The sequence below is a fragment of the Aspergillus vadensis genome, assembly GCF_003184925.1.
Source record: "Aspergillus vadensis CBS 113365 unplaced genomic scaffold BO88scaffold_19, whole genome shotgun sequence".
Taxonomy (NCBI): domain Eukaryota; kingdom Fungi; phylum Ascomycota; class Eurotiomycetes; order Eurotiales; family Aspergillaceae; genus Aspergillus; species Aspergillus vadensis.
Window position 1 is genome coordinate 128176 of NW_020292057.1, and position 27768 is coordinate 155943.

General features: G+C 49.3%; 10 protein-coding genes across 10 annotated transcripts; 6 read left to right on the top strand and 4 right to left on the bottom strand.

The window, feature by feature from the left end:
- The first annotated feature begins 1042 nt into the window (after positions 1-1042).
- On the top strand, positions 1043-3230 carry BO88DRAFT_445210 (MFS transporter). The gene is made up of 8 exons (XM_025710192.1): positions 1043-1428; positions 1487-1507; positions 1558-1615; positions 1668-1727; positions 1783-2068; positions 2125-2503; positions 2550-2652; positions 2706-3230. The coding sequence occupies exons 1-8, from the start codon at positions 1312-1314 to the stop codon at positions 3146-3148; spliced, it is 1467 nt and encodes a 488-aa protein (XP_025560563.1). The 5' UTR covers positions 1043-1311; the 3' UTR covers positions 3149-3230.
- Positions 3231-4013: 783 nt separating this feature from the next.
- Positions 4014-5425, top strand: BO88DRAFT_406447 (uncharacterized protein). The gene is made up of 2 exons (XM_025707147.1): positions 4014-4580; positions 4644-5425. The coding sequence occupies exons 1-2, from the start codon at positions 4361-4363 to the stop codon at positions 5195-5197; spliced, it is 774 nt and encodes a 257-aa protein (XP_025560564.1). The 5' UTR covers positions 4014-4360; the 3' UTR covers positions 5198-5425.
- A 169-nt stretch (positions 5426-5594) lies between these two features.
- On the top strand, positions 5595-7119 carry BO88DRAFT_406448 (Gfo/Idh/MocA family protein). Its single transcript, XM_025707148.1, has 5 exons — positions 5595-5747; positions 5812-5837; positions 5903-6108; positions 6205-6482; positions 6558-7119. The coding sequence occupies exons 1-5, from the start codon at positions 5711-5713 to the stop codon at positions 7049-7051; spliced, it is 1041 nt and encodes a 346-aa protein (XP_025560565.1). The 5' UTR covers positions 5595-5710; the 3' UTR covers positions 7052-7119.
- Positions 7120-7179: 60 nt separating this feature from the next.
- Positions 7180-10564, bottom strand: BO88DRAFT_392289 (uncharacterized protein; the record flags this gene model as incomplete). The annotated part of the gene is made up of 7 exons (XM_025705052.1): positions 7180-7548; positions 7639-7841; positions 7987-8636; positions 8718-9177; positions 9234-10052; positions 10106-10405; positions 10455-10564. The coding sequence occupies 7 exons, from the start codon at positions 10562-10564 to the stop codon at positions 7223-7225; spliced, it is 2868 nt and encodes a 955-aa protein (XP_025560566.1). The 3' UTR covers positions 7180-7222.
- A 373-nt stretch (positions 10565-10937) lies between these two features.
- BO88DRAFT_392290 (60S ribosomal eL32 domain-containing protein) lies at positions 10938-12555 on the top strand. Its single transcript, XM_025705053.1, has 5 exons — positions 10938-11029; positions 11186-11204; positions 11257-11296; positions 11681-11927; positions 11993-12555. The coding sequence occupies exons 1-5, from the start codon at positions 10977-10979 to the stop codon at positions 12099-12101; spliced, it is 468 nt and encodes a 155-aa protein (XP_025560567.1). The 5' UTR covers positions 10938-10976; the 3' UTR covers positions 12102-12555.
- A 134-nt stretch (positions 12556-12689) lies between these two features.
- BO88DRAFT_406452 (pseudouridine synthase family protein) lies at positions 12690-14638 on the bottom strand. Its single transcript, XM_025707149.1, has 2 exons — positions 14234-14638; positions 12690-14168 (listed from the first exon to the last, which is right to left on the bottom strand). Exons 1-2 carry the CDS (start codon positions 14474-14476, stop codon positions 12855-12857), a joined length of 1557 nt encoding a protein of 518 aa, XP_025560568.1. The 5' UTR covers positions 14477-14638; the 3' UTR covers positions 12690-12854.
- A 2021-nt stretch (positions 14639-16659) lies between these two features.
- On the top strand, positions 16660-18101 carry BO88DRAFT_345164 (putative protein kinase; the record flags this gene model as incomplete). Its single annotated transcript, XM_025703284.1, has 5 exons — positions 16660-16901; positions 16958-17280; positions 17342-17640; positions 17705-17867; positions 17920-18101. The coding sequence occupies 5 exons, from the start codon at positions 16660-16662 to the stop codon at positions 18099-18101; spliced, it is 1209 nt and encodes a 402-aa protein (XP_025560569.1).
- A 277-nt stretch (positions 18102-18378) lies between these two features.
- On the top strand, positions 18379-19360 carry BO88DRAFT_392303 (acyl-CoA thioesterase). The gene is made up of 2 exons (XM_025705054.1): positions 18379-18558; positions 18617-19360. The coding sequence occupies exons 1-2, from the start codon at positions 18482-18484 to the stop codon at positions 19101-19103; spliced, it is 564 nt and encodes a 187-aa protein (XP_025560570.1). The 5' UTR covers positions 18379-18481; the 3' UTR covers positions 19104-19360.
- Positions 19361-19885: 525 nt separating this feature from the next.
- On the bottom strand, positions 19886-20757 carry BO88DRAFT_87071 (uncharacterized protein). Its single transcript, XM_025713211.1, has one exon. It carries the CDS (start codon positions 20599-20601, stop codon positions 20107-20109), a length of 495 nt encoding a protein of 164 aa, XP_025560571.1. The 5' UTR covers positions 20602-20757; the 3' UTR covers positions 19886-20106.
- Positions 20758-22994: 2237 nt separating this feature from the next.
- Positions 22995-25398, bottom strand: BO88DRAFT_87013 (IlvD/Edd family dehydratase). The gene is made up of 3 exons (XM_025713210.1): positions 24634-25398; positions 24414-24568; positions 22995-24358 (listed from the first exon to the last, which is right to left on the bottom strand). Exons 1-3 carry the CDS (start codon positions 25219-25221, stop codon positions 23143-23145), a joined length of 1959 nt encoding a protein of 652 aa, XP_025560572.1. The 5' UTR covers positions 25222-25398; the 3' UTR covers positions 22995-23142.
- Positions 25399-27768: the final 2370 nt, after the last annotated feature.

Sequence of the window (27768 nt, forward strand, 5' to 3'; positions counted from 1 at the left end):
CGTGGATGAAGTGTTATACAGCAATGACCCTTATGGCTGATGCGAAGGAAGAAGAGTATACGTTTCTTTTCACTTGTTATCTTATGCTTTTGAACTTGCTGATCAAAACCTCAACCCCTCCATTCGCCTCCGAAATTAATTTGCCCGACCCCCTTTTTTGCTGCCAGACAGTTGCTTTTTTACTCCACTCTCCAAACTCTCTTTTCTTCTTAAACTCTGTCTTGCTTCTGGATCCGGGGATGGCGTGTGGAGTCTTGTTCCCTTCTTGTTCAACCTAACCGGAGAGCCCCCATGCATGTCCCTACTACTAGTTGACACGAGGCAGTTCCCCCATACGAATAAGATAACGATTAGCAGTTTATAAGACCTAGTAGCTGTATGCATTGTGCTATCTTGTAGGCTAGTCAGTAAATGACTAACATCACTAATAAGAGTGCGTGAGTAAGTTCCTCGAAACCAAGCTATGCGGCTATATAAAAATATATAAACCATATCGAACCCAGTAATAAGTAAGACACATAAACATAAAAACTCCTATTTAAACCCTCATCCATCATAATGATTCCAAGCAAGAAAAGAAAGAAACTAATCATCAAAAGCAAATAAATGCACAACCAATCGCTTCCCCCCTCCCTCCACCATGGCAGCAGTAGCAGCAAAGCACGCGCGGAGAAGCTGAAGGAAGGGAAAACCAAACCTAATTCGATCGAGAGGATCGACGGGATGCATAGCGACCCAACTAGTAGCAGTACCTAGTAAGTAGCAGCAGCAGCAGCTGAAGAACGGGAGTAAGAGTAAGAAAGTTAGTTCAGTCAGACCATCGATTTGATTCATTGGTGAGTAGTGAGTTCTACGCTCCCAGCCCCCATCCCGAATAGGAAGTCGGGTCCCCGCGGATTACGATCCGCTGGTTTGTCTGTCTGTCTGTCTGTCAGAGAGGGAGAGATTGTGATGGGGGTGAGGGGAGGAAATAAAGGCAAGTAATCCCGTCGTATGTTGAGCTAGAGCTAGATCACTACGTAAGTTGATCTTTATCTATCTGCTAATCTGTCTGTCTATCTATCTGGTTTTATTTTTATCTATCGCATTTGGACGCGACGAGACTGCGACTAACTAGACTACGATTGCTACCATCTGATTACTATCCCGCTACCCTACCCCACATATCATACTACTGTCAGTATCTAAACTAGAGCTCTTGACCGACCGACTGACAGGCTCTGTTTTTTCTTTTTCCTTTCGCACATATCCCTCCTCTTCCCCTCACAATCCTTCTCTCAGTAACACTCCTCTCTGTGTGTCGGTGTCAGGATGTATCCAGAAGAATTCCTTTCCGATCCGCCTTCTACGGGCTCTGCGCCCTGGAAGCTGGCTTTTCGCTCCTCCAGGGCATTTGTGATTTCGGTGGTGGCTATTGCGGTCTTCACGGTATTTGATCCTTGTGATGATGGATCGGTTTTGGTGCTGATGTCGTGATCGATCATAGGATGTGTTCATTTATGGAATGGTAACTGCACCACCTTCGGATCGGCTCGGAGCTTCATCTGACCAGTATAGATTGTGCCCATCTTGCCAATTGTGCTTAAAACACGCGTGATCGTACCGGAAGATGAGTGTAGGATGTCTCTGTATCAGAAATTGTAAGACAACAGGCTAATCATCCACAGTGCAAAAATGGATGTCAATCATGCTGGCTGCCTTTGGCGGTGGTATATTCTTCGGATCCCGTAGGTGTCACTTCCTTACTTAACGAAATGAGCGCAATTAACACGAAGTTGCTAGCAATATTCGGTTACTTCGCGGACAGAAGCTCATCGCGCCAGCTACCTTTCCTCATTGGACTACTCGCGCTCGCCGGGACGACTATCGTGTTCTGGTTCGCAGAAACAGTCTCGTCCTTGGTCATTGCGCGCAGTCTCCAAGGGTTGTCAGCTGCCGTGGTCTGGACTGTCGGTTTGGCTCTCGTCGTCGATACGGTAGGCAAGGATCAGGTGGGAGCTGCAATGGGATATGTCTCGATGGCACTGACCGTGGGGACGGTGTTTGGCCCATTTATCGGAGGGATCATGTGAGTTCAGTGTTTGTCGCATTGGAAGCTTGAAAGTCGATTTACTAATAATCTAGGCTGTCGCGAGTGGGCTATCATGCAGTGTTTGTATTGGCAATTGGGTTGATCGTGCTGGATATCTGTCTTCGACTTGTGATGGTCGAACCCAAGAATGCTGCGCAATGGATTCAGTCAGGCAGTGGCGGAGAGACACAAGGTCTGCTAAACGAAGCTGGTGCGCACGGCACTGGGTACAATGCAATTACGGCGAATGATAGCGCAGGTCAGACATCTGGCATCGCTGATGAGTGTCCATCCCAGGACAGCGGCGAGCCACTGACCAGCGGGAGGTCAACCTCTGTACCTGGGATTGTTCGCCTGATTTTCTCAGGCAAGTTGCTCGTCGTTCTTTTGGCGACGGTGGTGGATGCTATCATCTGGTCCGCTTTTGATACGGTATGTGCCCATCCCATATCTTCATAGATGAAGTTAACGAGGTCAGGTGCTCCCACTGTATGTCATGAAAACGTTCGGCTGGGGATCATTCGAAATCGGGCTGTGTTTCCTACCGCTCTTTGCGCCTTCTTTCCTCTCCCCATGGATTGGTATGTGCCAGACGATGTTGATGCCCTCTAGCTTTGCTAACCAATGATTGTAGGTGATGCAGTGGACCGTTGGGGAGCACCCCGGGTAGCCTTTGTTGGCTTCCTGCTCGATTTTCCAACATTGTTGCTCTTCCAGCTTGTCGCACGCAACACGACCCAGGACCAAGTTCTTCTCTATGCTTTCCTCTTCCTCGCAGGTGTCGCTTCGACTTTGCAGATGGTCTCCCTGATGACGGAGGTCAACAACGTGACGGAGCGGTACGAGCGGGAATTTCCCGGTATCTTCGGACATCAAGGAGGAACTGCACAAGCGTACGGGCTTTTCAATGTAGCCTGGTCGGGCGGGCAGGTACTGGGGCCCTTGGTAGCGGGTCTGCTAGTCGAACGAGCCGGCTGGACGACAATGGTGACGGTGTTGGGGGCAGTCAGCGGAGGCATTTCCGTGGTTATCGCGCTCTCGGATCGAAGGGTTCTGCCGGGGAGGGAGAAGAAGTAAGGCTGGACTGGACGTAGATTGATGAGTTACGATGCTAAGGCTGTGTTGATGAGTATACACGATAAGTAACGATTGATGGATTAAAAGGGGTAGAGATGAGATGTGAATTCGAAATAAAAACGTTGATATAAGATCTTCCGGTCGGAAGGGTATTATGAAGCCGGGAGGTCTGCAAGGGAGACAAGATCGGTGATTCCTCAGCGCACATCTCCTTTCTAGACAGGTTAAGGTTGAAGATCTCCCGGGCCAGCAAGGGAGCCCGATCTTTATCAAGGCTGCAGGGTTTATCCATTATCTCATGGCTGGTGTTACCCTGGCGATAAGGAACGCGATGGCATCCAGGGCGGTTGGCCAGGAGGCTGGAATGGAGTCGAGGCCTTTCGCAGCACGTCTCCCAGTCGGTGTATCAAGCGCCTGTCTGTAGGACTTTTGTACGAGACAGACCAAGCAAGTCAGTTTTAGGAACTGTCACGGCATGAGATGCAACTGGCAGATCAACCAGACAGGCAAATGACGAGTCACCAACAGCAACTCACTAGCCAGCGGGTCTCAACGGTGCGGTCCACACGTGTTGCCTCGCGCGCGGATCCAACAAGATTCCACGGCGTCTCCAAGGGTTTGCAGAAGGAGCAACATTGTTGGTTGGTGGTAGGCAGTCCAATGCCAGAGATATGATGATCACATCCATTGGCAGTAGTAAGGATCTAGTACTTGAGTGACTGCCAGCGCAGCAGAGGAAGGAGAAGATGCATTCCTTCTGCTGTTCTGGAGAGGGAAAGACCGGCGGCTCCCCACCGCTTCCCGCCGCAGGGACAATTAATGCATTCAATTCCCAGTTTAATCAATTTAATCTTCCCCGTCTTACTACGTACTTACTGCCTGTGCTGACTTCTTTCCTCTCACCGGCCTCATCCCCATCTGCCTCTGCACGCTCTCTCGCTTTCTTGTTTGAGCAGGCTGGCTACCGACATCTTCTCCTCCAACCACCTTCCCTTGCCTCACTACACCACTGCATGAGCGTCCCTTAAGCAGCTTGGCCTCCTATTTATTGTCTCTCTGCCGCTTTCTGCGACACTGGTCCGGCATCCTTTCATTTCAGCCTCCCGCCGCTCAGTTTCACCTCCGATCCGCTGACGTTGCCTTCCCTACAATTGATTGTGCATTGTACACGATCGAACTTGATCCTCACTTTCACCTCATGTGGCACAAACAATGTCGACCACCACCACTACCACCGCTCTAACGTCCACCACTCTCATCGGCACGCTGCCCTCTATGGCGGGCGCTGCCGCTCTCGTCTCCGGAAAGGTCTGTCCAACTTGCGGCCAGGACGGATTTCTCGCTGCTGGACAGTCCACAAATGATACCCGACGTCGAGCGAAGGACCTTGAAGGACAGGTCAACGCTCTGAACTTGCAAGCAATGCAAATGGGTGAGGTACCCAGACCCCACACTACTCATTGATAGTATACTAACGGAGGTCACTCCTCAACAGCCGAGAAACTGGCCGCATACGAGGAAGAGATCCGACGACTGCGTGCGCAACCGTCCTCCCGAAACAACACATCCGTGTCATCTACCGCATCGACGCAAATCGACCGGTCCCAATCACCTACTCACCTACAAACATCCCCGAAATCGCAACCGGGCCGACTTTCTACGCTTGCCTCTTTCCTCCCCAACCGTCGACCGAGCGCTACCAGTACCACCCAGGCTCAGCCGGTCGCTTCGCCGCCCCCACCGGAGCCCGTACAGCCGATAACCACCCAGGAGGAGACAGTGGAGTTACAGAATGCATTGAATCGGGAGCAGAGTCTACGTAAAGCCGCAGAAAGCCAGCTGTCGCAGGCGAGCACGGAGCTGGAGGAGTTGACGGCGCAGCTGTTCAGCCAGGCGAACGAGATGGTCGCGCAGGAACGCAAGGCGCGAGCTCGGCTTGAGGAGCGTGTCGCGGTGCTGGAACGTCGAGATGTCGAGAAGCGAGCTCGACTGGAGCGCTTAGAGAAAGCGATGGCACGTGTGGAGCGGATCCGAGCGATGGTCGGATAGACTGGGTGGATATCAGTTTCGGTTGCTTTTCTCGCTCTTCATTATCGCTTGCTTTTTATCATATACCCCGGTGTTTTGGTTTGGCGAAAGCCATGTTATGGTTGGCACGAGATGCATGACCTGACGGGATGAGGCGTACTTATGAGAGTGACGATAGCATTTACGGCGCAGCGTTTGAATTATTGCATTGATGGAGGATATTAATATAGCATGGTACACATTTTACTTTTTTACTATAATATTTGTTGAAATATTCGTCTACACATTACCCAGTAATGAAGGAAATGAAATGAATATCCACCGAACCCCGCCATCCACACTCCGGGACTAAACGCCATTAGTCTGAGTGCCTCGCACGTCCCCACATTTTATTTCCTATAGCAAATTATATTAATAGCATCGATAGACCCTTCGCCTCCCAATCCCCAGCTATCTACTCCTATATAGTTCCTTTCTTCCCTGTCATTACTACTATTATTATTATCAGTGATCTTTGTCACGCACATCATCAAAATGTCCACCCCCATCGGCGTAGCCATCATCGGCAGCGGTACCTATCCCCAGTATCAATCCCAATTTCACATGCATCTAACATATTAATCGAAATAAAATAGGCATCTTCGCCAAAGAAGAACACCTGGTACCACATACCCCCTTCTCCCTTTAATTCCCCCCATATACCAAGTACTAATAAGAGAATATAAGCCCATCCTAACCACCTCCCCCCTCTTCACCCTCAAAGCCATCTACTCCCGGAGTCTCAAATCCGCAGAGTCCCTCATCTCAGGGAGCAAGAGCAAAGAAGATGACGCCGTGATGAAGAACGTGGAATTATATTCCGAGGATTCCGAAGCTGGTAGACGGTTTCAGGATCTCCTCGACAGGGAGGATGTGCGGGCTGTTGTTATTGCGTGAGCATGTCCCCTCCCCACTTCAATCCGCATATGACGAATATCATCATTAGATATGATGATGATGATGATAAACATATACTGAATGGAAAACAGTCTTCCCATCCCCGCCCAACCAAGCTACATCCGCGCAGCTCTACGTGCCGGCAAACACGTCCTAAGCGAGAAGCCCATCGCGGGTGATCTCAACACCGCTAGGGCTCTCCTCTCAGAGTACCAGGCTCTCGCGACGAAGCCGCTCTGGGGTGTAGCGGAGAACTGGCGCTTCTTGGGAAAATTTACCCGGGTGGCTCAGGAGGTTCGGAAGTTGGGAAATGTGAAGGCTTTTAGGGTTAGTGTGAGGACGTTGATTGGGGAGGGGTCGAAGTATCATCGTACGTTATCTATTCTTTTCTTCTACTTTCTTCTTCTTCATTTAGGAGGGTTTGGGTAAGCTAACATTGTTGCAGAAACCGAATGGCGTCGCAAACCCACATACAAGGGCGGATTCGTCCTCGATGGAGGGGTCCACGCCATTGCTGGATTGAGGCTCATTCTTGGTAAGGAGGACGCTATGGCGGCTGTGTCGGCTATGATGGGGTTGCAGAGGGAGCATCTGGCGCCGGTGGATACGCTCGATGCGGTGGTTAAGACTAAGTCTGGGGCGAATGGAGTGGTGTCGTTGTCGTATGGGGCTGCTGTCAATGAGACGGTCTTTGAGTTTAGTTGTGAGCGGGGTGTGGTTAAGTTGGATCGGGATACGGTGACGGTTAGCGGTGGGGAGTCGTTTGAGGTGCCGTATGAGGGACGGGGAGTGAATTATGAGGTGGCTGCGTTTGGGGAGTCGATATTGAAGGGACAGTTGGAGGAGAGGCTGCGGCCGGAGGAGGCTTTGGCTGATTTGGAGGTTATGGAGGGGATGTTTGTGAGTGAGGGTGGGAAGGTGCTGTTGGATTTGCAGTGATGGATTGGCCTAGGAGGGTAGTAGATTCTTCAAATAGTATACTCAAAACTTCAATTTAACTGTCCAATAAACATAAACTCGGAAATCCACAATTTGATGTCCTAACTGATTGGCCTATCCAAATAACGGCACCGATGATTTAGGGCATCCTCACAGATATGTGAAATGATGCTACAATTTGACAGGTGGCTTTCCCGTTTCTTGCGGTTCTGTTGCGCGAGAAGGAATGAGAGGAGCGTTCTCTGGCTGATTTGAGGTGCAGACAGATTCCTTGATGGCCACGTTGGTCTCCATTATAAAACTCGAGAGAAGTAGCGCGATTTGGTCGTGCAGAAGTCGCAAACCACAGAGCCGTCTAACCGTTACGGTCCTGGCTGTCTGCGTAACCCCTCTGCGCAACAATGCTTCCATCATCGAAGCAAGATCTCTCTGCGCTGCCCATACCAAAGGAGGTCGACCAAATTGTTGATCAGCGAGGTTAGAATCAGCGCCATGGTCTAATAGCGACATGAACATGGAGTGATGGTCTCCCTGAATTGCATAGAGCAATAGTGTCATGCCCTGATGTTCAGTCATCACACTTGGACAAGCCCCATTGTCTAATAGTGCCCTAACAACATCATAAAGCTTGTGGGAAGAAGCGAACAACAACGAAGTCACGCCGGAATCATTCATGTGGTTCGGATAGAACCCATGGGTGAGCAACGTTAGAACAACAACCGCACCCCAATATTTGGCTGCGTTGAATAGCGGTGTATGACCTGCATTATCCTTGATAAGAGAATCATCCCTCCAGACTGATACATTCATGTGGTTGGCACCAAACGATTGCTTGAGCAATGATGAGACAGCAAGCGAATCCCCGTATCTGCCTGCGTCGAAGAGCGGTATCTTACCTGCATTATCCTTTACCATTAAGATTCAGCTTCCTTGACGAGTATAGTTTTATTAGTTTAAGAAGTCGCATGCGTCCTCTAGCAAAGGCGTAGTTGGGCGCGGACAAGCCATATTCATCTCTTATATTAGGGTCACAATTTGCCTCGAGCAAAAGTGCGACTACCCTATCGTGACATTCAAGTTCACCAATTCGATATTTATTGCAAGCGCTGCCATAGTTATGGCCTTTGTCACAACAAAGCATCAAAGGGGTTCGGCCATCGTTGCTCCTTAAATCTGGACTGGCTCCATTGTCCAAGAGTAACTTCACAACCTCGAAATGGCCATATTTTGCTGCTAGCGCAAGGGGAGTAAATCCCCACTGGTCTTGTTGATCTGGAACGAGTCCTTGTTCGATCAAAGATCTGGCTGCCCCCTCCTGGCCATTCTCTGCTGCCCAAAATAGTGGAGATCTGTTGGCAGCATCAAGAGCATCATAGGGATATCCGGCTTTTATCAGCTCCCTCAGCGCACTTTCTGGCCCAAGATATGCAACCAAGTGAGCTTCTGTCACCGTTTCTGGCATCTGCTCGTGCCGTTCAATAACATCTATCTCGCCCCGTGACGTCATTAAGGCTTGAGCACAATTCCAGACCTTCTTCTTGTCTCGGAGAAGGCTGTGTACCAATCCGGGTTCTGCAAGGGCAAGCTGAAAATGATAGCCCCAATTTTGAGTACAGTAGCCAGAAAAATGCAAATCTTCCAGGAGTAAGTATGCTCGTGGCTGAACGGAATGCAGCAAGTATGCCATGCAGGCTCTTGCCATGTCATAGTGCGCTCGGGGAAACCACTTTGTCTGGGATCTCTCGAGATACTCCTGTGCGGTATGATGGACTAAGCGAATGATACGACAATTTTCGTCTATAGTTACCAAGCCAGCACAAACAGCGACCATGTCTTGCGCGTCAGGAAGATTATCAGGATCAAACTCTGCCTCGTCGGGCTCGACTGCAAGGCCATATTGAAGCTGTTCTATCTTCAGCGGCACCCGAGCGCAGGTGATCCATGCAAGAATCTGAAATGCCAACTCTCTTTCTCCCGCCGTCTTCCCATTAATCCGCTCCAAGGCTTCTTCATATGCAACATCGTACGCGTCAGTTCCAGTTGGCAGTTTCTCTAGTGTTTTCTTAACCGCCGTTACCGAGAGCTTTCCTCTCAATGAGTCAAGGTGGAGTTGGGCAAGAAGAAACCTATGAATGTCAGTGCAAGAGCGGATTTTCTTAATGAGACACATGGTGGAACATACATTCCATCCACTGTTTTTATAATTGCTTCAACTATTTCGTCCTGTAGCTTATTGTTTCCTAGCACGACCCTTGACAGATCGGACATGTGATCTCGCAGATATGCCTCTACATCTTCAGCGGCAGCAGAAATTTCTTGCTGTAAGCAACCATCGAATGCCGACTGGATGACCGGGCTATGCCGTGACGTAGCGAATATGCTAACTGTGCTGTTGCTCTGCAGACGAAATAACTCGGATAACAGCCTGCGTAGCGCTTCATCCCTAGATGAATATTCATCAAGGGCGTCCACCACTATGAAGATCCTCGAGAAGTGACCAAGCAGAACGGATAGGCTCTCGAAAAGTTCGTCGAGTTCCGGCCGTGTCTGAAGTTTCTTGTGTTGCGCATATAGGGTCTTTATATCCCCGGGAAGGGACGACATTCTTTGACACAATTGCTTTATCAGACTCGCAAGTATATTGTCCACACTCTGCTCATGGTGGCGCCGAAAGTTGCAGTATATGTAGGCGAGACCAACACTTCGGTCGTGTTCACACTTCTCTTCAAGATGTTTGATGACAATAGCAGTAAGCATTGTCTTTCCAGCTCCAGGTATGCCCGTGCACAGGATATTTTTATTTTCGTTGTTAATCCACTGCTGAAACTTGTCCGTGCCTAGTAGCCACTTACCGGTACCCTCTTGCCGACGTTTGAAATATTCACCTTGCTGAGTTGCATAGTTGACGGTCGTAAGCCATTCAAGGAGTTTATGCTGAGCTTTGTCTTCCATGGTGTTGTTAACTCGGTGAACGAGCTCGTTTGTAGTAAAGGCTACTTGACTATTTTCGGAATGTGTGAGCACTCGCCTTCCTGGGTTATTATGAACCCATACCTAGTCAGACTAGTACTGAAGAGATTAAAGATTTGAACATTGGACTGTATCCTCTGACAAATCTCAGCCATCTCAGCTTGGTCCCATTTGAGTCTTTTCCAGACGCGACGACAGGTGCCCCCTAGGCTGTTAGTGCCAGGGTCCAACTCCTGGTATTTGTCTAATTTGCTGAGTAGTTCATTAAGTCCACTACGGCAAGAGCGAGAGATTTCGTCTAGGTGTTTCTCCTGCTGGGAATCAAGCTCCGCTTGCTCGTAGATGTCTTTGATATCGCGGAGGACATTGCACAAGGTCTTTGAACTGGCGACATGTAAGTCTCGGGAAAGACGCGCATGGTATTGATCCTTACGCTTCTGAAATATGTCTGAATTGGTCTGGTGCACTAACAAAGCGCACCCTGATGGCCTTGGCGAGTTTCACTACAGCGAGGAAGTCCCCGACACCATATCCGAAGCTCATGGTGCAGCTTGAAGGGGGCAACCGCTAGTTTTACAGAAGAAGGGGATGACAGAATCTCAATGAAGGTATTTATTTGTTAATCGCCTTGTGTTGCTCACTAAGTTCATGGAAGAGGAGTCATCCCTTATATGGATAACGCTGCCCGATGGCAAGCGCCGGCATTGTGTACTACAGATTGCAGCCTCGCGGAAAGAGGGAACAGTCCCCCTGAAAGCCATCACGGTTGAACAAGGCAAAGCTATAAGTGTCAGCTGCCTGTTCCATGTATGACTGTAGGCATTGAACTTGTTTTTAAGTTGCTCAATTGCACAGATGGAACACAAGCATCGCGAATACGACGGGGCGGTGCTGCTGCTGTGCTGCGGAGGCGGAAGTCCATAGTAGATCACAGCATATATACGCTATTCCTGATATGGAATGGCACAAGGCAAGCTTATCCACCGCACTAAGTCGGCTGAGTCAGCAGTACCGGCAAAATGCAGGGCAAGCGTAATGAGCCCTAACGCACCGAGAGCAGTTAGACTCGCTAAGCGAGCCACTAGCTCGACTCTCTCGGGCGGCCAAACCTGAGCGCGAATTTTCGAGATCGATTTCGACCCGTACGACAACTCCCAGCGCCAGCCCGCGAGACGACGACAAGGTATGTGATATTGTTGCCAGTTGCTTGCCTGTTGCATGCTAATTGAGAACAGATGGTCCTCGCAAAGAAGCACGTCCCCATCGTCAAGAAGCGTATGTCCTTTCTTTTCTCCCTGCTAGTCCCAGCCCAGTCCAGTTCCCAGCCAGAGTACGATCCGTCAGTTGTCAGTCGTCCAGCAAGCATGAGGAATATATACGATGCGATGGAATGAGAAATCAGACGATCGGAGCGAACAAATCAATTTTTCTATGTTTCTTATTGCGAAGGAACGATGGCGAACGACGAACTTGATCGACGAAGAAATTATCACAAGCGACCGAAATTTCGATTCGATCTGGACGAAGATATTAACACACACCAACAACATGAATTGACAAGTGCTTGCTGGACCACCGACATACAGCCGGATTGAACTAAAAACACACATACACACGTCGTCAGGACGAACGACCCGACTAACATCAAACTCCTTCCAGGCACCAAGCGTTTCTGGCGCCACCAGTCCGACCGCTTCAAGTGCGTGCCGGAGTCATGGCGCAAGCCCAAGGGTATCGACAACCGCGTCCGTAGACGCTTCCGTGGCAACATCCCCATGCCCTCCATCGGCTACGGATCCAACAAGAAGACCAAGCACATGATGCCCTCCGGCCACAAGGCTTTCCTCGTCCACAACCCCAAGGACGTTGAGCTCCTGTTGATGCACAACCGCACCTACGCCGCTGAGTACGTCTACACCTATCTTTGGCATTATATAATTCTTTTGAATACAATACTAATAAATCAAATAGGATCGCCAGCGCCGTCTCCTCCCGCAAGCGCGTCGACATCATCGCCAAGGCCAAGGCTCTCGGCGTCAAGGTCACCAACCCCAAGGGCCGCGTCACCACCGAGGCTTAAATGGATATGGAATGAATGTAAAGAAAGCCCAAGAAATTTCATCATTTTCATTTTCATTTTTCATTAAAACTTTTTTTTCCACTTTATACCAACCAAATGGGAAAACCAACCACTTTCGGGGGACAATTAAAAAAGCAAAACAACAGACAACTACTACTACGTGGTGTTTGTTTGTTAATTTGTGATCTTGGGGACTTGCGGAGCCTTGAATCATCGCATCTTCTCTAATGTGGGCTTTGGCTTTGTGTGTGTCTGACGTTGACGACGTATATGCTGGATTGCAAGCGTTTCCATTTGTCATGGGGCGCTTGTGGTCGTGGCTGGTGCTGCCAGTCTGGGAATAAAAATCTAAATCTTATGAAGACTTTTTGATGACCGAGGGTTGCGTCTGGTGGTGTAGTTGTATCTTGTAGCGTTGTAGTTGGTCCCATTTAGTGTTGTATCCTACCTATCGTATAGACTATAACTACGTAAATGGCTTTACTTCACTCGTTATTTGGACAAGCCAGGCAAGCTGTAATTGTATATACGTTGTATCACCCCGCAGAATGGAACTATGTTTGTCTATGACGCTTGTTCTATGATATGTCCAATTTGAAGTGGCAGATGAAACTTTGTCTATGGTGGTATCAAGTAAACGAATCCAGCTATGTGACAAAATGTAGTCCGTCGTTCATCATCTCAACATGTCTAAAATCTCTAATTGCAATTGCAAGTAACGCCAAATCATGCACCATGTAACCAACGTCTTTATCATGCAGCCGCCTGCGCAGCAGCATCTGCCTTCCTACCAGACGAAATATCGACGAGGCCAACACCCTGCACAAGAGCAGGGATATTCGCCTCCGAGCCGTCCTCCGCGCCAGGCAAAACAGCATGTCCGATAACGATCTCCTCTTCCTCAGGACCAAACACCCAGTCGGGCATCTCGCGCGGTCCCTCCACACCGTCCGGCGGCAGGGCCCAGCTAGGCATCTTGCTCGTGTATTTCCAGCCCTCCTCTTTGTCAGAGTATGCCGCGGCGTGGAGGAAAATACCTAGATCCTCGGGTCTAGGGTCCGAGTAGAGCTCTGTGTCGCAGATCTTGCACCTCTCGCCGGACAACATCTCGCCTTTGCGCTTGTGGTATCTCTCCACGGCGGCTTCGTGCTCGCGAGACATGATCTCCTCCACGACGGAGTTGTCCGTGCCTGGCGGTACCATAGGCACAGTGGTAAGGTGCGTCCGGTAGCTTACGGTGTCAGGGACTTCGGTCTTGCCAATGTTACATAGCTTATCGATAAGCTCATTGTCGCGCTCGTCGCTGGTGTCGTTCTTGCCGAGATCCGGTCCAAAAACTTTGCGGTTGGAGTAGATGGGATCGTTCGAGATCGGGTGTCCGAGGAACTGAAGGTGCACGCGAATCTGATGCGTGCGGCCGGTCAAGGGCAGACAGTGGACGATACTGTATCCTTCGTCTTCGTTGGTGTAGACCGGAGGCGGAGTCGCCACCCGTCCGTCTGCATCGGGGGCGCTCTGAGGCTCCGGAGCTTGAGGCGGGACATACGCCAGACGGCGGAACTTGGTCTTTGCCTCCTTGCCAGTGGCGCGAACGCGGTTCAGGCCTACCTTTGGGCTCACGGACATGATGGGCTGGTCGCAGACAATGACGCCGTCGGGGAACTTTCCCTTGACACGCGCCACATACTCCTTCTGGAGGGTGCGGGCCTTGAGCTTGCCGGTCATGTTTTCTGCAGCTTTCGGGGTCTTTCCGAGGAACATGACTCCGGAGGTGAGTCGGTCCAGACGGTTGCAGGGTCGTGGGACCCATTCCGGATGGCGCTGAGAGCGCATGATCTCGAGCACGGAGTTGTAGTGGTAGCGACCGGCGGAGTGGACGGGCACACCGGCGGGCTTATCAATGACAATCAAATCGTCATCCTCGTGGATGATACCAATCTCTTTCCCGGTGACGGGGGGTTCGTGACGGTGCAGGGTATGCGAGATGATTTGGCCGTTCTTGACAACGGTATTGGGGCCAGCAGGCGTGCCGTTGACGGCGACAAGGCCATCTTGTAGGGCTTTCCTCTGCAGTCCAGAGAACCATGTCAGTATATGGTTTGTCAAAGAATAGTCAAGAGATGGGAGCGTACGTAGTACTCTGCGGGACGATCGCGAAACTCCGACAGGAAAATGTCCACCAATTCACGACCCCGCCAGCGCTCCTTGCAGAAAGTGTTGTAGGTGTAGTGGTATGGCTTCACCCGACGCAGGCCGCCTTCAAGATAGTATGGTGCAGGCCATGGGTCGCAGGGCGTGATGGCCACCTCAGGGGGCTCCTGAACCGGGTCAGGAGGTGGGACTTGCAGTGTGGTGTCGACGGGCACGAGAGACATGATGGGCGGGGGAATCCGGCCGCGTCGCAGTAGGTACGCGGTAATGCGAGGAGAGGGAGCCAGGAGGGATAGCGAAAATAAGAAAAATGGCAGAAGTGAAAGCGAAAGTCAGTTGGAAGGACAGGAGACAAGAGAAGGGGATCCGTTCCTGACTTGGTTCCGTGGCGGCGAAGGAAAAGAAAATTTTGGCGATGCGGGGAAATTCCCCGTCTATACTATCCATCCCGCAAGGGGCATGAATTTCTATAAGGATTGGCTATTAGTGTTTCTAGCTATATAATACAAGCAGGGGATTAGTTTATAGCATAGTATAATGGAAACTATTATTTCTTATTTAAAATAAATATCCAAGCAATCACACACCACCTGTATCTAATTAGATATCATATACAGAATTATATATTATCATCAAGAATATAGCTCCAATGACTGAAAAGTCGGTTCATATGATGATGACGCGCGGCTATTTAGCTGGAACTGAACCTTGCATACTCCTGGCAAACAGACATTCAGTCACAACTATCAAGTCAAGCGGCGAGTTTGAAACGCACATAATCGTCGATGCGACTCGTCCCATCTGACATCACCTGGCCGCCTTCCATCTCCTCCATGTCCCTAAGAAATTTGTCAATGAAATCACCCGCAGCACTTAGATGAAGAATTTTCGCTATGGCACAATGGATTTTCAGAAGATCAACAGATGGCGGGCCTATATTTCGGTTTGGAGTGATATACAGCGTTCGGGTGACAGGAAGCTTCACAATTCGAAATAAGCGATCTCGTTCTACGTAGTCGATCTTGTAGGTCTGAGGTCCAATATGCTCAAACGAGATCTCAAATCTACCAAACAACATGTGAAGATCATGGGTCAAAGTGAGCGCATTCATAGGTCGATCAATATCAGTCCCACTGATGAGAGGAATAGCAGTGGGATTGAACATATTCAAGATTTTATGGGCCATTTGTTTGTGCTCGGGCTAGATAGATTGTAAGTGATGGATAAAATTCGAGAATCTGGATTATTACACACCAGTTTTGGCTCCCCATCAATACTGGTGAGTGACATGAAGGAATGAGGGATAATATGTGCTACCTCCAGAAAGGCCATCGCATCGCTCTCCGGCAACAACGACCCTCCGTCGTCGTCTTTGGGATCGGTTCCGTCTTTTGCTAATCGATCCTCAGCTTCTCGGATATCGAATTTTCGAGTTACGACGCATCTATGACGATCACGCAAAAGACAGTCTCGTCGTAAAGTGGAGATACGTTGAGGCGTACCAACTCCTGCTTCGGAGATCTGAGCACGGGAAAGAGATGCTGGCGTAGGTTGAGGAGTTTTCGTAGCTAAAGCTTTCACTAAACGACTTTTAGTTCCACTAACTTCAAGCATGTGTATAGCAACATACAGGGCAAGAAGAAATTATCGATCAGAAAGTTCGCGAACATGACCAGGCTTTCACCAAGGGCACTTTTGTCTGAGTTGGTCCATGTACTGAAATTGTCCAAACGAGTTAAAATGTGAGCAATGGAGGGCTCTGCATCGTTCGAGACTCCACCTAAATGTCGTTCAATGAAAGGGAAGAAGAGGTTGAGAAAGCTATCTTTATCGGAAACCTCCTCTTTCATCAGTCGAATAAGAGAAACTGGTTTCAAGCCTTTCTCGGTTGCCTGCGAAGGTTCGAATTGCTCGACGATACTGTCAAAAAGCCTCAGCGCTGCGTCACGGTCTTCTGGCTTCAAGGGCTGGGGTGCCGGAACGATAACCCCGGGACCATTTGAAAGTGAGGACATTATTGCAATGGAGCGGTGATTACCCAACTCATTTCCATAGACAGTGCGATGTGTAGAATGCAAACCATGTATGTGACCTCAGCAAGCTTAAGAATATCAGACAATCTCAAGGAAGAGAACCACCTTCATCGATATTGAGTATGCAAAAGCATGCCACTAACCCAAAAGTAGATTAGTCACAAGAGGCTTGACACCTAATACACAAGGTGTCGATCACTTTCTATGCAGATCACTACCTAAAGAGGCAATATAATGCAAGCAACAGAACCTCGGCGGCCCCCTTTCGAGTAAAGTCCTGGGAATAATAACAATAGGTTAGGTTGTAGGATTATTGTGCTATTATGGCATCCTGATGGTCAATAGCTTTTAATGTATAATTTTACCTTTCTGCGATGAAGATGCTCCTTCGGATCAGTCGAATCTCTCGACTGCCATATCTCCCGAGAAGGGCCATGTCCTCTAGCCACCCCACTCAGGATTCTGCAAAGCAAATAGAGGAAGAACGAATGCCTGCGTATGAACGTGGTCTTTACTATCCTGTGGAACTTGATTATGTATTTCAGTCTAGGTACCAAGTTATTAGCAAACTGGGCTTTGGGGCAAACTCAACGTGGTGGTTCTGTAGTGACTTGCAGTAAGTATCAGTCTACTCTTTTCGGGTCTCGTATATGTAGCTAACTTCGTAGGTAGACACCACCGGTATATAGCGCTGAAAATCTACATCAGCAGCTCGAGGGACAATCAAGAGGTGCGCGTATTAGAGCACCTTTCGCGGATAAAGTCACAGCATCCGGGCAGCAGTCTCGTCCGCCAAATGATAGAAAAATTCGAGCTTACGAGTCCCAAAGGCATACATCAGTGCATTGTTTACGAACCTCTGTTAACAAGCCTCCTGCATTTCCAGGCAACATTGGACCCAATGAGCCTTCCTGAAGACCTCCTAAAAGGGGCACTGCAGCAGCTTTTACTGGCCCTTGATTATCTACACTCAGAGGCGCATGTAATACATACCGGTCTGTAGCCCGTCGCAGGCCATCGTCTATAAATGGTTAATGTCCGCTGTATATATCCAAGCGAAGAACATAATCATTGCTGCGAAAGACGAATCAGTCTTCCGGGAATGGGATGATGGCGAGATTACTGAATCGAGTCCTCGCAAGGTTGATAATGAGTACATTGTCTATCAGTCTCGCCCGTTTCGTCGCAAGAAGGGCTGGAGTGGCTTCGCGATGCCACTACTCACGGATTTCGGAGAAGCTCGTCTTGGGGAAGTGCACGAAGGATTGATCCAGCCGGATATTTATCGCGCGCCTGAAGTCATTCTTGGGATGAATTGGACAGCGAAGGTTGACATATGGAATGTCGGGGTGTTGGTGAGCATGAATCTGGCCCTCTAGTATATTTCTCGATACGGCATTGGCTAATATGGGACTCAAGTTCTGGGATCTCTTCGAAGATCATCACTTATTCGATGGCAGAGGACCAGACGGTTGCCATTCGGACGCGCAAGTTCTGGCCGAAATGGTAGCGATTCTGGGGCCTCCACCAGTGGAGTTTCTTCGCAAATCACCTCGCAGCCTGGAATACTGGGACTCGTCAGGTATAGCTTCGTCATTACAACATTTACTTATCCATTAGCTAATAAATAATAGGCCAATGGAAGGCTTCTGAGAAAATCCCATCCATTTCATTGGATGACTCAGAAGAGTACTACCTAGAAGGCGAGAACAAGCAGATGTTCATGAACTTTATGAGGAAGATGCTTCGATGGGATCCAGAAAAGAGACAGAGCGCCCGCGAACTATTGACAGATCCGTGGTTGGCAAGTCCTTAGTAAACTGTATTAATATCAGGGAAAATGTTATACAATAGCTTAATATACAATATAGTAAACAATGTATAAATTCTACGTAAAGCAAGAAACAATGCTAGAAAATCCCTGAAGTTAGAATTGTTTCACCAAACACTGTTCAAACCTAAGCAGAATCCCGCCAGGGGCGACCGCCCAACAAACGGCCGTCGGATGACCCTCCCACCCCGTGGGAACAAGCTCAGGGCGGAGGACTTATGCCTCGGCTCAACTCGGTAGCTCCAACCTACCCATCCCATCCCCTCAATCTACCATATAGACAACATTAAACTTCACCAACCATCCAACATATCTCCCATTCCACCTATACACACACGCACGCGTACATACAAACTCACCGCAAGATGTCCACCTCCATAGCGCACAAAAAGCGCCGTGTCCGAAGCGACTACATCTACCACCAAACGCACCGAACAAGATGGTGAGCCACCACCACCCTCTCCTACCCCATCCATCACCACTAACAGATAAAAACCCAGGTTCGACAACGACATGTACGCCCACCTCAACAACACAGTCTACGCCATGCTCTTCGACAGCATAATAAACACGTACTTGATCACGCACTGCGGAATGGATCCCTTCACGCACAACAACCCCACGCTTACTACACCTGACCCCTCCACCACCACCACATCTACACCATCCAAATTCAAAAGCAACCAAGTAGGCATAATGGTCTCCTCCTACTGCGACTACTTCTCCTCGGTCTCATTCCCGGATATACTAGACCTGGGGCTGCGAGTCACGAAGCTGGGGAATAGTAGCGTGACGTATGAAGTCGGGGTGTTTAAGGAAGGGGAGGAAGAGGTCAAGGTTGTTGGGGGGTATACGCATGTGTTTGTGGCGAGGGAGACGATGAGGCCGACGAGGGAGGGGATGGAGGATGGGGTTAGGAGGGGGTTGGAGAGGTTGGTTGTTGTGGATGATACTGCTGTTGGTGGTGGGAAGGGGGCGAAGTTGTAGGTAGGTAGGTACTCCGTAGGTACTAGGGTTTAGGGGAATGGTGGTGAGGCCTGTTCTGTTCTGTTCCTGGTGAATGGGATGGATATTTGTTCTAGGGGTTTGTATATAGTTGATAGAAGGGGACGCAGTTATACAGGGTATTAAGTTAAGTGTCCTGGTGGCATTTATTGGCTATTTAACGTTGTGGATGTGGATGTGGATGTCTTATGTATCAGATGGCTGGTGTAGAGGTAAATTGGACTACTGGGAAGAGCAGGGAATTGACTCCGGTTTACTCCGTCATCCATAGGCGTACGGCAGTCCCGATTTAATTCCGACTCACATGTGAAAAGTGCAGTAGAGTACTCACAGTAAGCAAAGGAAGAAGAATCCTGCGACGATACGTCTTATGCAGCTGTCATGTCGATCCCATCCATACCCGGACTTGCATGCGCTAAACTTTCCCACAATGTCTACCCGAGTATATCCCTCAATTTTGAGCTTCAAATGATCCATGACAAATACGTTCATACTAAGATACTGAGGATGTAGTGTGTAAAAATAGACTGTCCTTTGCTCCATTGTGCGGTTCGCTGAATGATCAGTCACCCGAAATATAACAAATACAGAAGATGTAAAATGAACAAAAAGACCGCAAGCCAAACCCCCATGCGCTCTATCGCAGTCTATCCGATTTTCTATGACCTTGACCCGAACGCCATTGTCGCTTTGTAAACAAGGTCACTGCAGAAAAGCAGATCCATCCCAGCATTACAGGCTCATGTGTGAATATCATCATAAAAAAAGTAGCAAAGGCAAGCAAGGAGGAAAAAAAAAAAAAAGGAAGCAAATAAGAAAGACACCTCGCTTAAACGCTATCCCATATAGCAATCAATCAGTCGTGTGCACGCGCATTCGACCACCGCATGTTCTGTAGAATCCAGCTGCAGATAGCATCGCGATGGCCAAGCAAATGTGTTGACAGCAAAAGAAGTTTTCGGTTTGTTCCCACTCGAGGACAAGGTCAGGTCATCTTGTTCGGCAAAATGCTAGCCCGGGACACATTCGAGCTTTCGGGGAACAGCACCCGGCGCAGGGTCCTCGACTCTGCATCGTAGTGCCATTTCTGGTAAGGACCGGGAATAAATTTGCCCTTGGCATCCCATCCGGCCACCCAGGTGTATCCATCATCAAGGAGGAAGAACATGAATTTTTCTGGCTTGGCGCCTTCGTGGATTTCCACGGTGTGCCAGCGGCAGCGCTCCTCCATTTCATGTTCAAAGATGTATCGGTGAAGGATCCGGCAATAGACAAGCGGGACAGGCACTTTCTCGTCGCTGTCATTGCCGTCTTTGTAGACGAGATGCCATCCTCGACCGGGGATGTACTTGTAGATGCCAGGAACGGGACTATCCCAATGTTCCTCTTTGTGGATAGAACCTTGGATGCGTTCTCCACGCTGGAACCAGTAGGTCGGGCAGAACACGTTCCGCAAACAGAGAAAGAGGTTGGGAGCCATGGTAATGAAAATCGAGTAGGCTTTTTTCAGGATGACACGGTGTCGAGAGAGATTTTGAAAACTTCAGATGTGTAGAAGGAAGATCGAGAAAACGCTCGCTTGCTGATGAACAGAATATCAAAGAAACAACGGGTTGCGAGTTGCAACGACGGGTTATAAGTCGACGTACATCTTGAACAAACAAGTAGTATAACCTGAAAGTAGAAGATGGAGGAGGAAATGAGGATGTTAGGCAACAATCAATAAAGGCTGATTGTACCCCCAAGTGCTGTGGAAAAGGAGTAGGATTCGTCGAGACTGCCTCTGATAAGATGGCTCAAGTCCAGGGGAAGGCAAGAGCAAGATGCACGACACGCTGTAACGATGCGGTGTGTGCGATTGTATGTATATGTAGACGTGCCTGGCGACAGTCTAGGCCCGGCCCAAAATTGAATGGAGGGTCAGATTTCTTTTTCTTCGCGAAGCCTGAAGGAAGAAAAATCTGGATTGAGACTGGCTTTATTTATTGGAATTGGGACTGATCGACAGGACCAGGAGACCTGGGAAGCTGGGAAGAGGGGCCGCGAGACAGCTAAAGCAACAGGCGCAGCAGTAGAAGCAGCGGGACGGTGTGGACAGCTCTTTCTTTAAGATTGCTTCTTAGAACCGCATGGTGGCAAGCTCGCATCTGACTGGACAGAAGGGAACAAGGAGCATGGATGTCCGTCAAAGGAGACGTATGCAGGAATTGGAAGGATGGAGAGAGAGAGAGAGCAACAGGACAAATGACGAGCACCGGATTGGTTTAAAAAGAGGCAGGAAATTCGAGATGGTGCGCGCCTCTGGGGCGGTCTGAGGTCAGAGTAAGTCAGTCAGACGGACCTAAGAATTGTGGGTGTGGAAACTGGAAAAGTGTGGAAAAATTTTCTTGATGTCACGGGCTAGACCACACTGAGAAGGCGCCCGTCATCCCAAACGGTAGCGTGGGCAACTGAACTTGCAACTGGATCCGTTCCGTGGCTTTAATCACCCTAATCACCCTAATCCCGCCCTAAATCAATGGAATCTTTGCCCTGCAACAGGAAACTTTGACGCGGGAAACCCGAGCCCCACGGGATCCACCCTCGGGCGATATTTTAACTTTTCCCTTCTGTGTCTTTTTCCGCCATCCAGGCCCGTATTTTGATATCCCGATCCTGGATGTGTTGCTTCCGAGCTGTGAGGTGTGTTGCTCTGATGCATAGACTGTATCATTCCAATCAGCTGTCGAAAAATTGAGAAAGATCAAATAGAGAATCCGAGTACGAACGTGAGCATCACGGATCACATCATCCACTAGATTCAGTTGCCTAAAATTCCTTCACCTCCGGGCTGCGGTGGCTGTGCCTATGGCGCACACTACTCCATGGTGACTCAAGTCCTTGCTTGGTGGCCTCCATCACGACCACCACCCCCTATCATGTCACCTGGGGCATCGCGTAGTGAACACCTCACCTTGGGGGTTCGAGACCTCTATCACGAAATCACCCGATCTTGGCTCTCATTTTCGGGCTGGTCTCGATCCTTCCTCGGTTGAGCTTTGACTTTCTATCCCTTTCTTCGGCTGCAGTACTGAGGGTAGTCGCATAGTTGTTATTGTTGGTGTCGCACACCATGTGGCTAATATGCCTTAGCGAGCTAGTCTGGCTGCGATCGCCAAAACATGATATCACTAGCGCCGTTCTCCTATCAAAACTTTTAGCAGATGAGCAACACTGAAGTTCAAAAAAGAAATAATCACCGCATTAGTTAGCTTGGCCGCGCCAAGCTACATTCTTGGGATCAAATCACAGACGCCAGGATTATCACGACCTTGCCGTGTTGTTCATGCAGGCGTGCAGTCATTCCAAGGTTCCTTGTTCTGCAATTCACCACTGGGCCACAACAAGTATTTCTGAGGGTTGCTCAGGCCCCTGTGCTATCAAGCACAATATGGCGGTGTCAAGACCGGCACTGTTTAGGGGGGTGAGAAGTAGACGGGAGTGAGTCAACAGAAGGCTCACGGACGGATGTCGCACAGATCGCACGTCTTCCGCTCTTTCCCAGACACGAAAAGAAGACGGAACAGTTCAAAGGAGGGGCTGGGAATCCCGTGATTGAGCAGTGGCCAGATGGCCTGGAGCTTAGCTTCACATTCCTTCAAAGCTTTCTCCATACTCTGTGCTCCATGTGCTATCCCATGCGTCAGAATTTCACCTAATACCCTTGCGGAGATGCCATCTCGCATATACTCCCTCCCCAAAATTAGCTTTCACTAGCTCATTAGCTATTAAGCTCATACAGCTCTATTGGCCCGGTGGTGTATCCTCCGGACTGAGGTCTGATCGGGTACTGAATGCCTACTATTCGCGTTTCCTAAAGTGGGTATTGAGCTGTTTACACAACATGATATCATCAAGCAACAAGCCTGCGTGATGAACTGTGTTGTGTTGCGCGCACACGCCACCCCATGAAGCGGCTGGTGGGTCAAAGAAGTGATGGTTTTTCATTATTCAGATTAATCCATAACAATTTAGTCATTATTCAGTGATTGTGCCTGGGCTCCGGGTATCGCTGCGCCAGCCGTTGGTATTTGACTGCCTCTCGGAGAACCATTCCTTCGTTCAACTGGGACGTTTCCTTGCGGAATAACTCTTGCCATGGGGTCTGACTTTCCGGCATATTGTAACCCCCACTTGCTTCGAGCTCCTGCTTTCGCTTCTTTAATTCGTCCGCAGAGACAAGGATGTCTACCCGCCGCTGGTTAAGGTCCACTCGGAGCCGGTCTCCATCCCGAAGGACTGCAAGGTTACCTCCCGCTGCTGCCTCAGGACTAGCGTTCAAGATCGATGGAGATCCTGAAGTTCCCGACTGCCGTCCATCACCAATGCATGGAAGCGATTTGACCCCCTCTCGCAGCAGCCTTCCTGGAGGGTGCATGTTGACCACCTCAGCTGCACCGGGATAGCCCAGTGGACCAGCCCCGCGCATCACCAGGATACTTGTGTCAGTGATGGGGGTGGAGGGGTCCTCTAACCGACGATGGTAATCCTCCGGTCCATCAAAAACTACCACAGACCCCTCGAATGCATTTGGATCTGCGGGATTCTCTAAGAATTTTTGCCTAAACGGCTCAGAGATGACGCATGTTTTCATGATGGCCGAGTCAAACAGCGTGCCGGTTAAGTGAAGGAAGCCAGCATCCTTGAGAAGAGGATCGTCATAAGCTCTGATCATCCGCCGATTCCAGGTATGTTTCCCACGGACGTTTTGTGCTACCGTGTGGCCATTGCACGTCACAGCATCTGCATTCAACTTGCCCGCATCCAGCAGCTCCGCCATGATAGCCGGCAACCCTCCGGCTCGGTAATACTCCTCCCCTAGCAGCTCCCCCGCCGGCTGCATATTTAGCAAGAGTGGGATGTGGAACCCGATGCGGTCCCAGTCATCTAGCGAAAGATCCACCCCAATATGCTTCGCGATGGCGTTGATATGAATGGGAGCATTCGTACTACCACCAATCGCGGTGTTGGCAGCAATGACATTCTCGAAAGCCTCTCTGGTCATGATGTCACTTGGCTTGCGATCAGAGTGCACCATCTCTACGATCTGTAATCCGGTCTCATAGGCACATTGAGCTCGTTCACGGTAGGGAGCTGGAATGGCAGCTGACCCAGGCAGGGCCATGCCAAGGGCTTCTGCAAGCGCGTTCATAGTAGATGCCGTACCCATCGTGTTGCAATGTCCTGCTGACGGTGCACTAATGCAAAGCGTTAGTCCAAGCCGGAAAGCGTGTCCAAAAATCCGTGACGTACCCGCGGGAGATGTAATCTACAAATTCCTCCGTGGTGATCTGTCCTGCAGCGTGCATCTCTCTTCCTTTCCAGACCACCATCCCCGACCCAGCCAGTTCGTCCTTCACATAGCCATTGAGCATGGGACCGACGTTGAGACATATAGCAGGGATATTCTGGGAATCCGAGTCAGTTGGGCAGCTGTGGAAAATTAAGATGCAAGTCTTGCAGGACAACGTACGACTGTGGCAGCAGCCATCAGACATGCCGGGGTGGTCTTGTCGCACCCGGTCAGGAGGACCACCCCATCCAAAAAATAGCCATGAAGGATCTCAACGAGTCCAAGATAAGAAAGGTTCCGATCGATACAAGCGGTGGGCCGTCGGCTAGTCTCTTGAATGGGGTGAGTGGGGAACTCAAAGGCGATTCCGCCAGCGGTTCTGATACCCTCTCGGACCCTTTTGGCAAGCTCCAGGTGATGACGGTTGCACGGTGCCAGATCGGATCCGGTTTGAGCTATTCCGATAATAGGCTTGCCAGACATCAGTTCCTCCCGAGTCACACCATAGTTGAGGTATCTTTCAATGTACAAGGCCATCATTCCTGGGTCGCCTTCGCACTGAAACCACTTGGTGGACCGCAGCTTGCGTCCGGCTTTCGGTGTGCTGCTTGTTGAGTTCTTCATGGATGCAAGCGTCTTTTCAAGTTCTATGGTTTTCTTCCGGAGGGCGAGCAGCTCGGTTTCACAATCTTCAATATTAACCACTCCTTTGCTGCCACTGCCGCTGCAAGAGCAGCCCTCGCATGAAGCCTGTGACTGGCACGACATGTTGGATGGTCCGTTGTCTGTCGACAAACACTTCACTAGCTATATGGCTATTCAAAGTTACTATGATGGAGGAAGCAGGGTCGCAAAATAAAGACCGCTGCTTTGACGCCTGGACACCGAGAAGGTTACCCCGGGATTAGGAATGCGGTGCGCCGGTGCCGAGTTAATCGGCGGAGAATGTCCGAGTCAGATTAGCCGCGTACCGAAAGGGGCATCAAAAGAGAGCGGGAGAAAAAGCGAAAAGTTGTTAGAATACCACTCGGAAACTATCTGGATTGGAAACTCGGGCACAGTGGGAAAGCTGACAATTAAATAGCAGCAAACAGGCTGGAGGTGTGATGGGGACCCCGTACCAATGTTTCGGAAATCAGCCTTGGATCGCGTGGCTCTCGGCTCGGGTTGGTTTAGTTGGTTGGTTGAGGTGATGGAGATGGAGCCCGTGGGAGGTGTGTACCCCACGCTATATCCATGGGGGCACACTGAGGGGCCTGGAGAAAGAGCATGGGGGTTACAATTCTTCTTTCGGTATCCATGCATTATTTATTCCCTCATCCCGAGTTGTGTTGATTCAGCCCGGGTTTGCAACTCCGTCAAAATCCGATGCCAGCACCTGTGGCGTTGTGCAGCTGCAATGCACAGCATCATAGGTAGTATTAGATCGGGTCGGGAAACTCTGTTTCCCACATCCATGAGTCGGATATATTGTAAACTATATTGATGCAATCCATGTAGCTCACAAGGAAATAGAGAAGGATTTCTAAGCCGTGAAGACAATTGGCAAGAGACTTGCCAGTTGACGACCTGTCTAATTTGGTCCACTGACAATGTGCTACGGGCACTATCCACCGCTTCCTTGCAGAGTCATAATATAATGTTAATCAGCAACTAGAAACAAACAGAAATATCCTGCATTACTATTAGGCTGGCAGACTCAGTAATTCATTGCTTTCACGCATGATTTTAACATGCCCAGCTAACAAGGCCTTGAGGGGACGGGGAAGTCAATAGATCTTTTAGCCAGTTGACGGAACTACTTGGACTGGGCCGCTTAGGTTTATTGAGGTGCGCAAGTGGTCAGTGTGAGTAACCGCAAATATCAATTAACCAATGGAAGAACCATATTTCTGCAGAACTTGGGCAATAGCCAATCAGAAGGGGCTTGGGGAATAATGCCGCGGTCATGCTATACTGTGATTTGGAGTAAAGGATTTCACACATGTTCACTTTCCTGATGCTAGATTATTTCTATGAATACAGTTACAGTCACTCAGGATAAGAAAAAAAAGATGTTACATCAGAGAACTGAGGGCGGCAACAGCCGGATGAGACATATGGAAGAAACGGAAGCTACCGACAAGGTCAGCAGGAAGAAGCCGAAGGGCATACAGGGAAGAACCGGATTAGTAGAGGTGAAATTAGTACTAATCAGAAGATGAAGGGAAATGTGAATGGAAATTGCCGGGTAGGTACTGTCATCAGCTACTGAAATATATAAAGTAACCTGATTTCCTTGTCACCATACTTTCTCCAAGTTCTCATACCTAGGAGAGCTTCAGTGGGACTAATTCATGAAATCAGATGGGTACTCCGGACAATAACAGAAAGCCCATTGATGAATGAAGGGGGTGGGGATTGAATTGGATGTATCATTGAAGAAGACAATGGATATCGTCCAAACTTTTCGATTTCCACAATTTGTGAAAGCACTCTGCAACAACTTCACAATCTCGATATCATATTACCTGGATAATGAATAGGGACAACATATTCACCCACCGACAAAGGTGCAAGGAGACAATTCATTTGAGCACCCCGCACAGATATTAACATGAGTATATACTACACGTCCAGTCACTGATAACTCTGGACATTTTCTACTACTCGCACACATATTTAAGGAAACCCAGTCTTCCTACCTATCTAACGACTCTGGACATTACTTAACTTTTCATTTTACATACATCGAGTCCATTGAGGGCTTCTACTTGCGCATATCCAATACGCGAAATCGCTTCTCTTATAGATCTTTGATTCATTCCCCATACCACGAAACATGCCTCCTCAACGGGACGTTTGTACACAGTATCAAATTCGCTATTCTTGCGGCCACAGTCTCAATAGCGAATTTGTCAGGTGTCCCGAACACGCAAAAAAAGGAGGACCTCAGGTGTCCTTCCGGACGATGGGAGTACCGGGAAGCCAAGAAAGTCGCTCATAAATACCGACTTTGTCTGTTCAGTGGCTGAATCAGAACATTTAAGATAGCCAACAGTTGGGAGAACAACGGCATACCTCGACCCTTCTGGAAGGAAAGCCAGAAGTGCCAGTTGTGCCGAACGAAGGGACATAAGTCTCTGCCAACTACACCCTGTCGGAAATACTGGTCGCCCAAAGGGCAAAAGCGGCCAAGGATAAGAAAAATGAAGTAAGCTTATCCAGGAAAATCAAGTGTCATAACTAACTATTCAAGGGACTGTGGGGATTTTAATGAAGAGCACGTGTTAGACACCTGGTTTTCCTCATCTCCACCTGTTGACACCTTCGTGT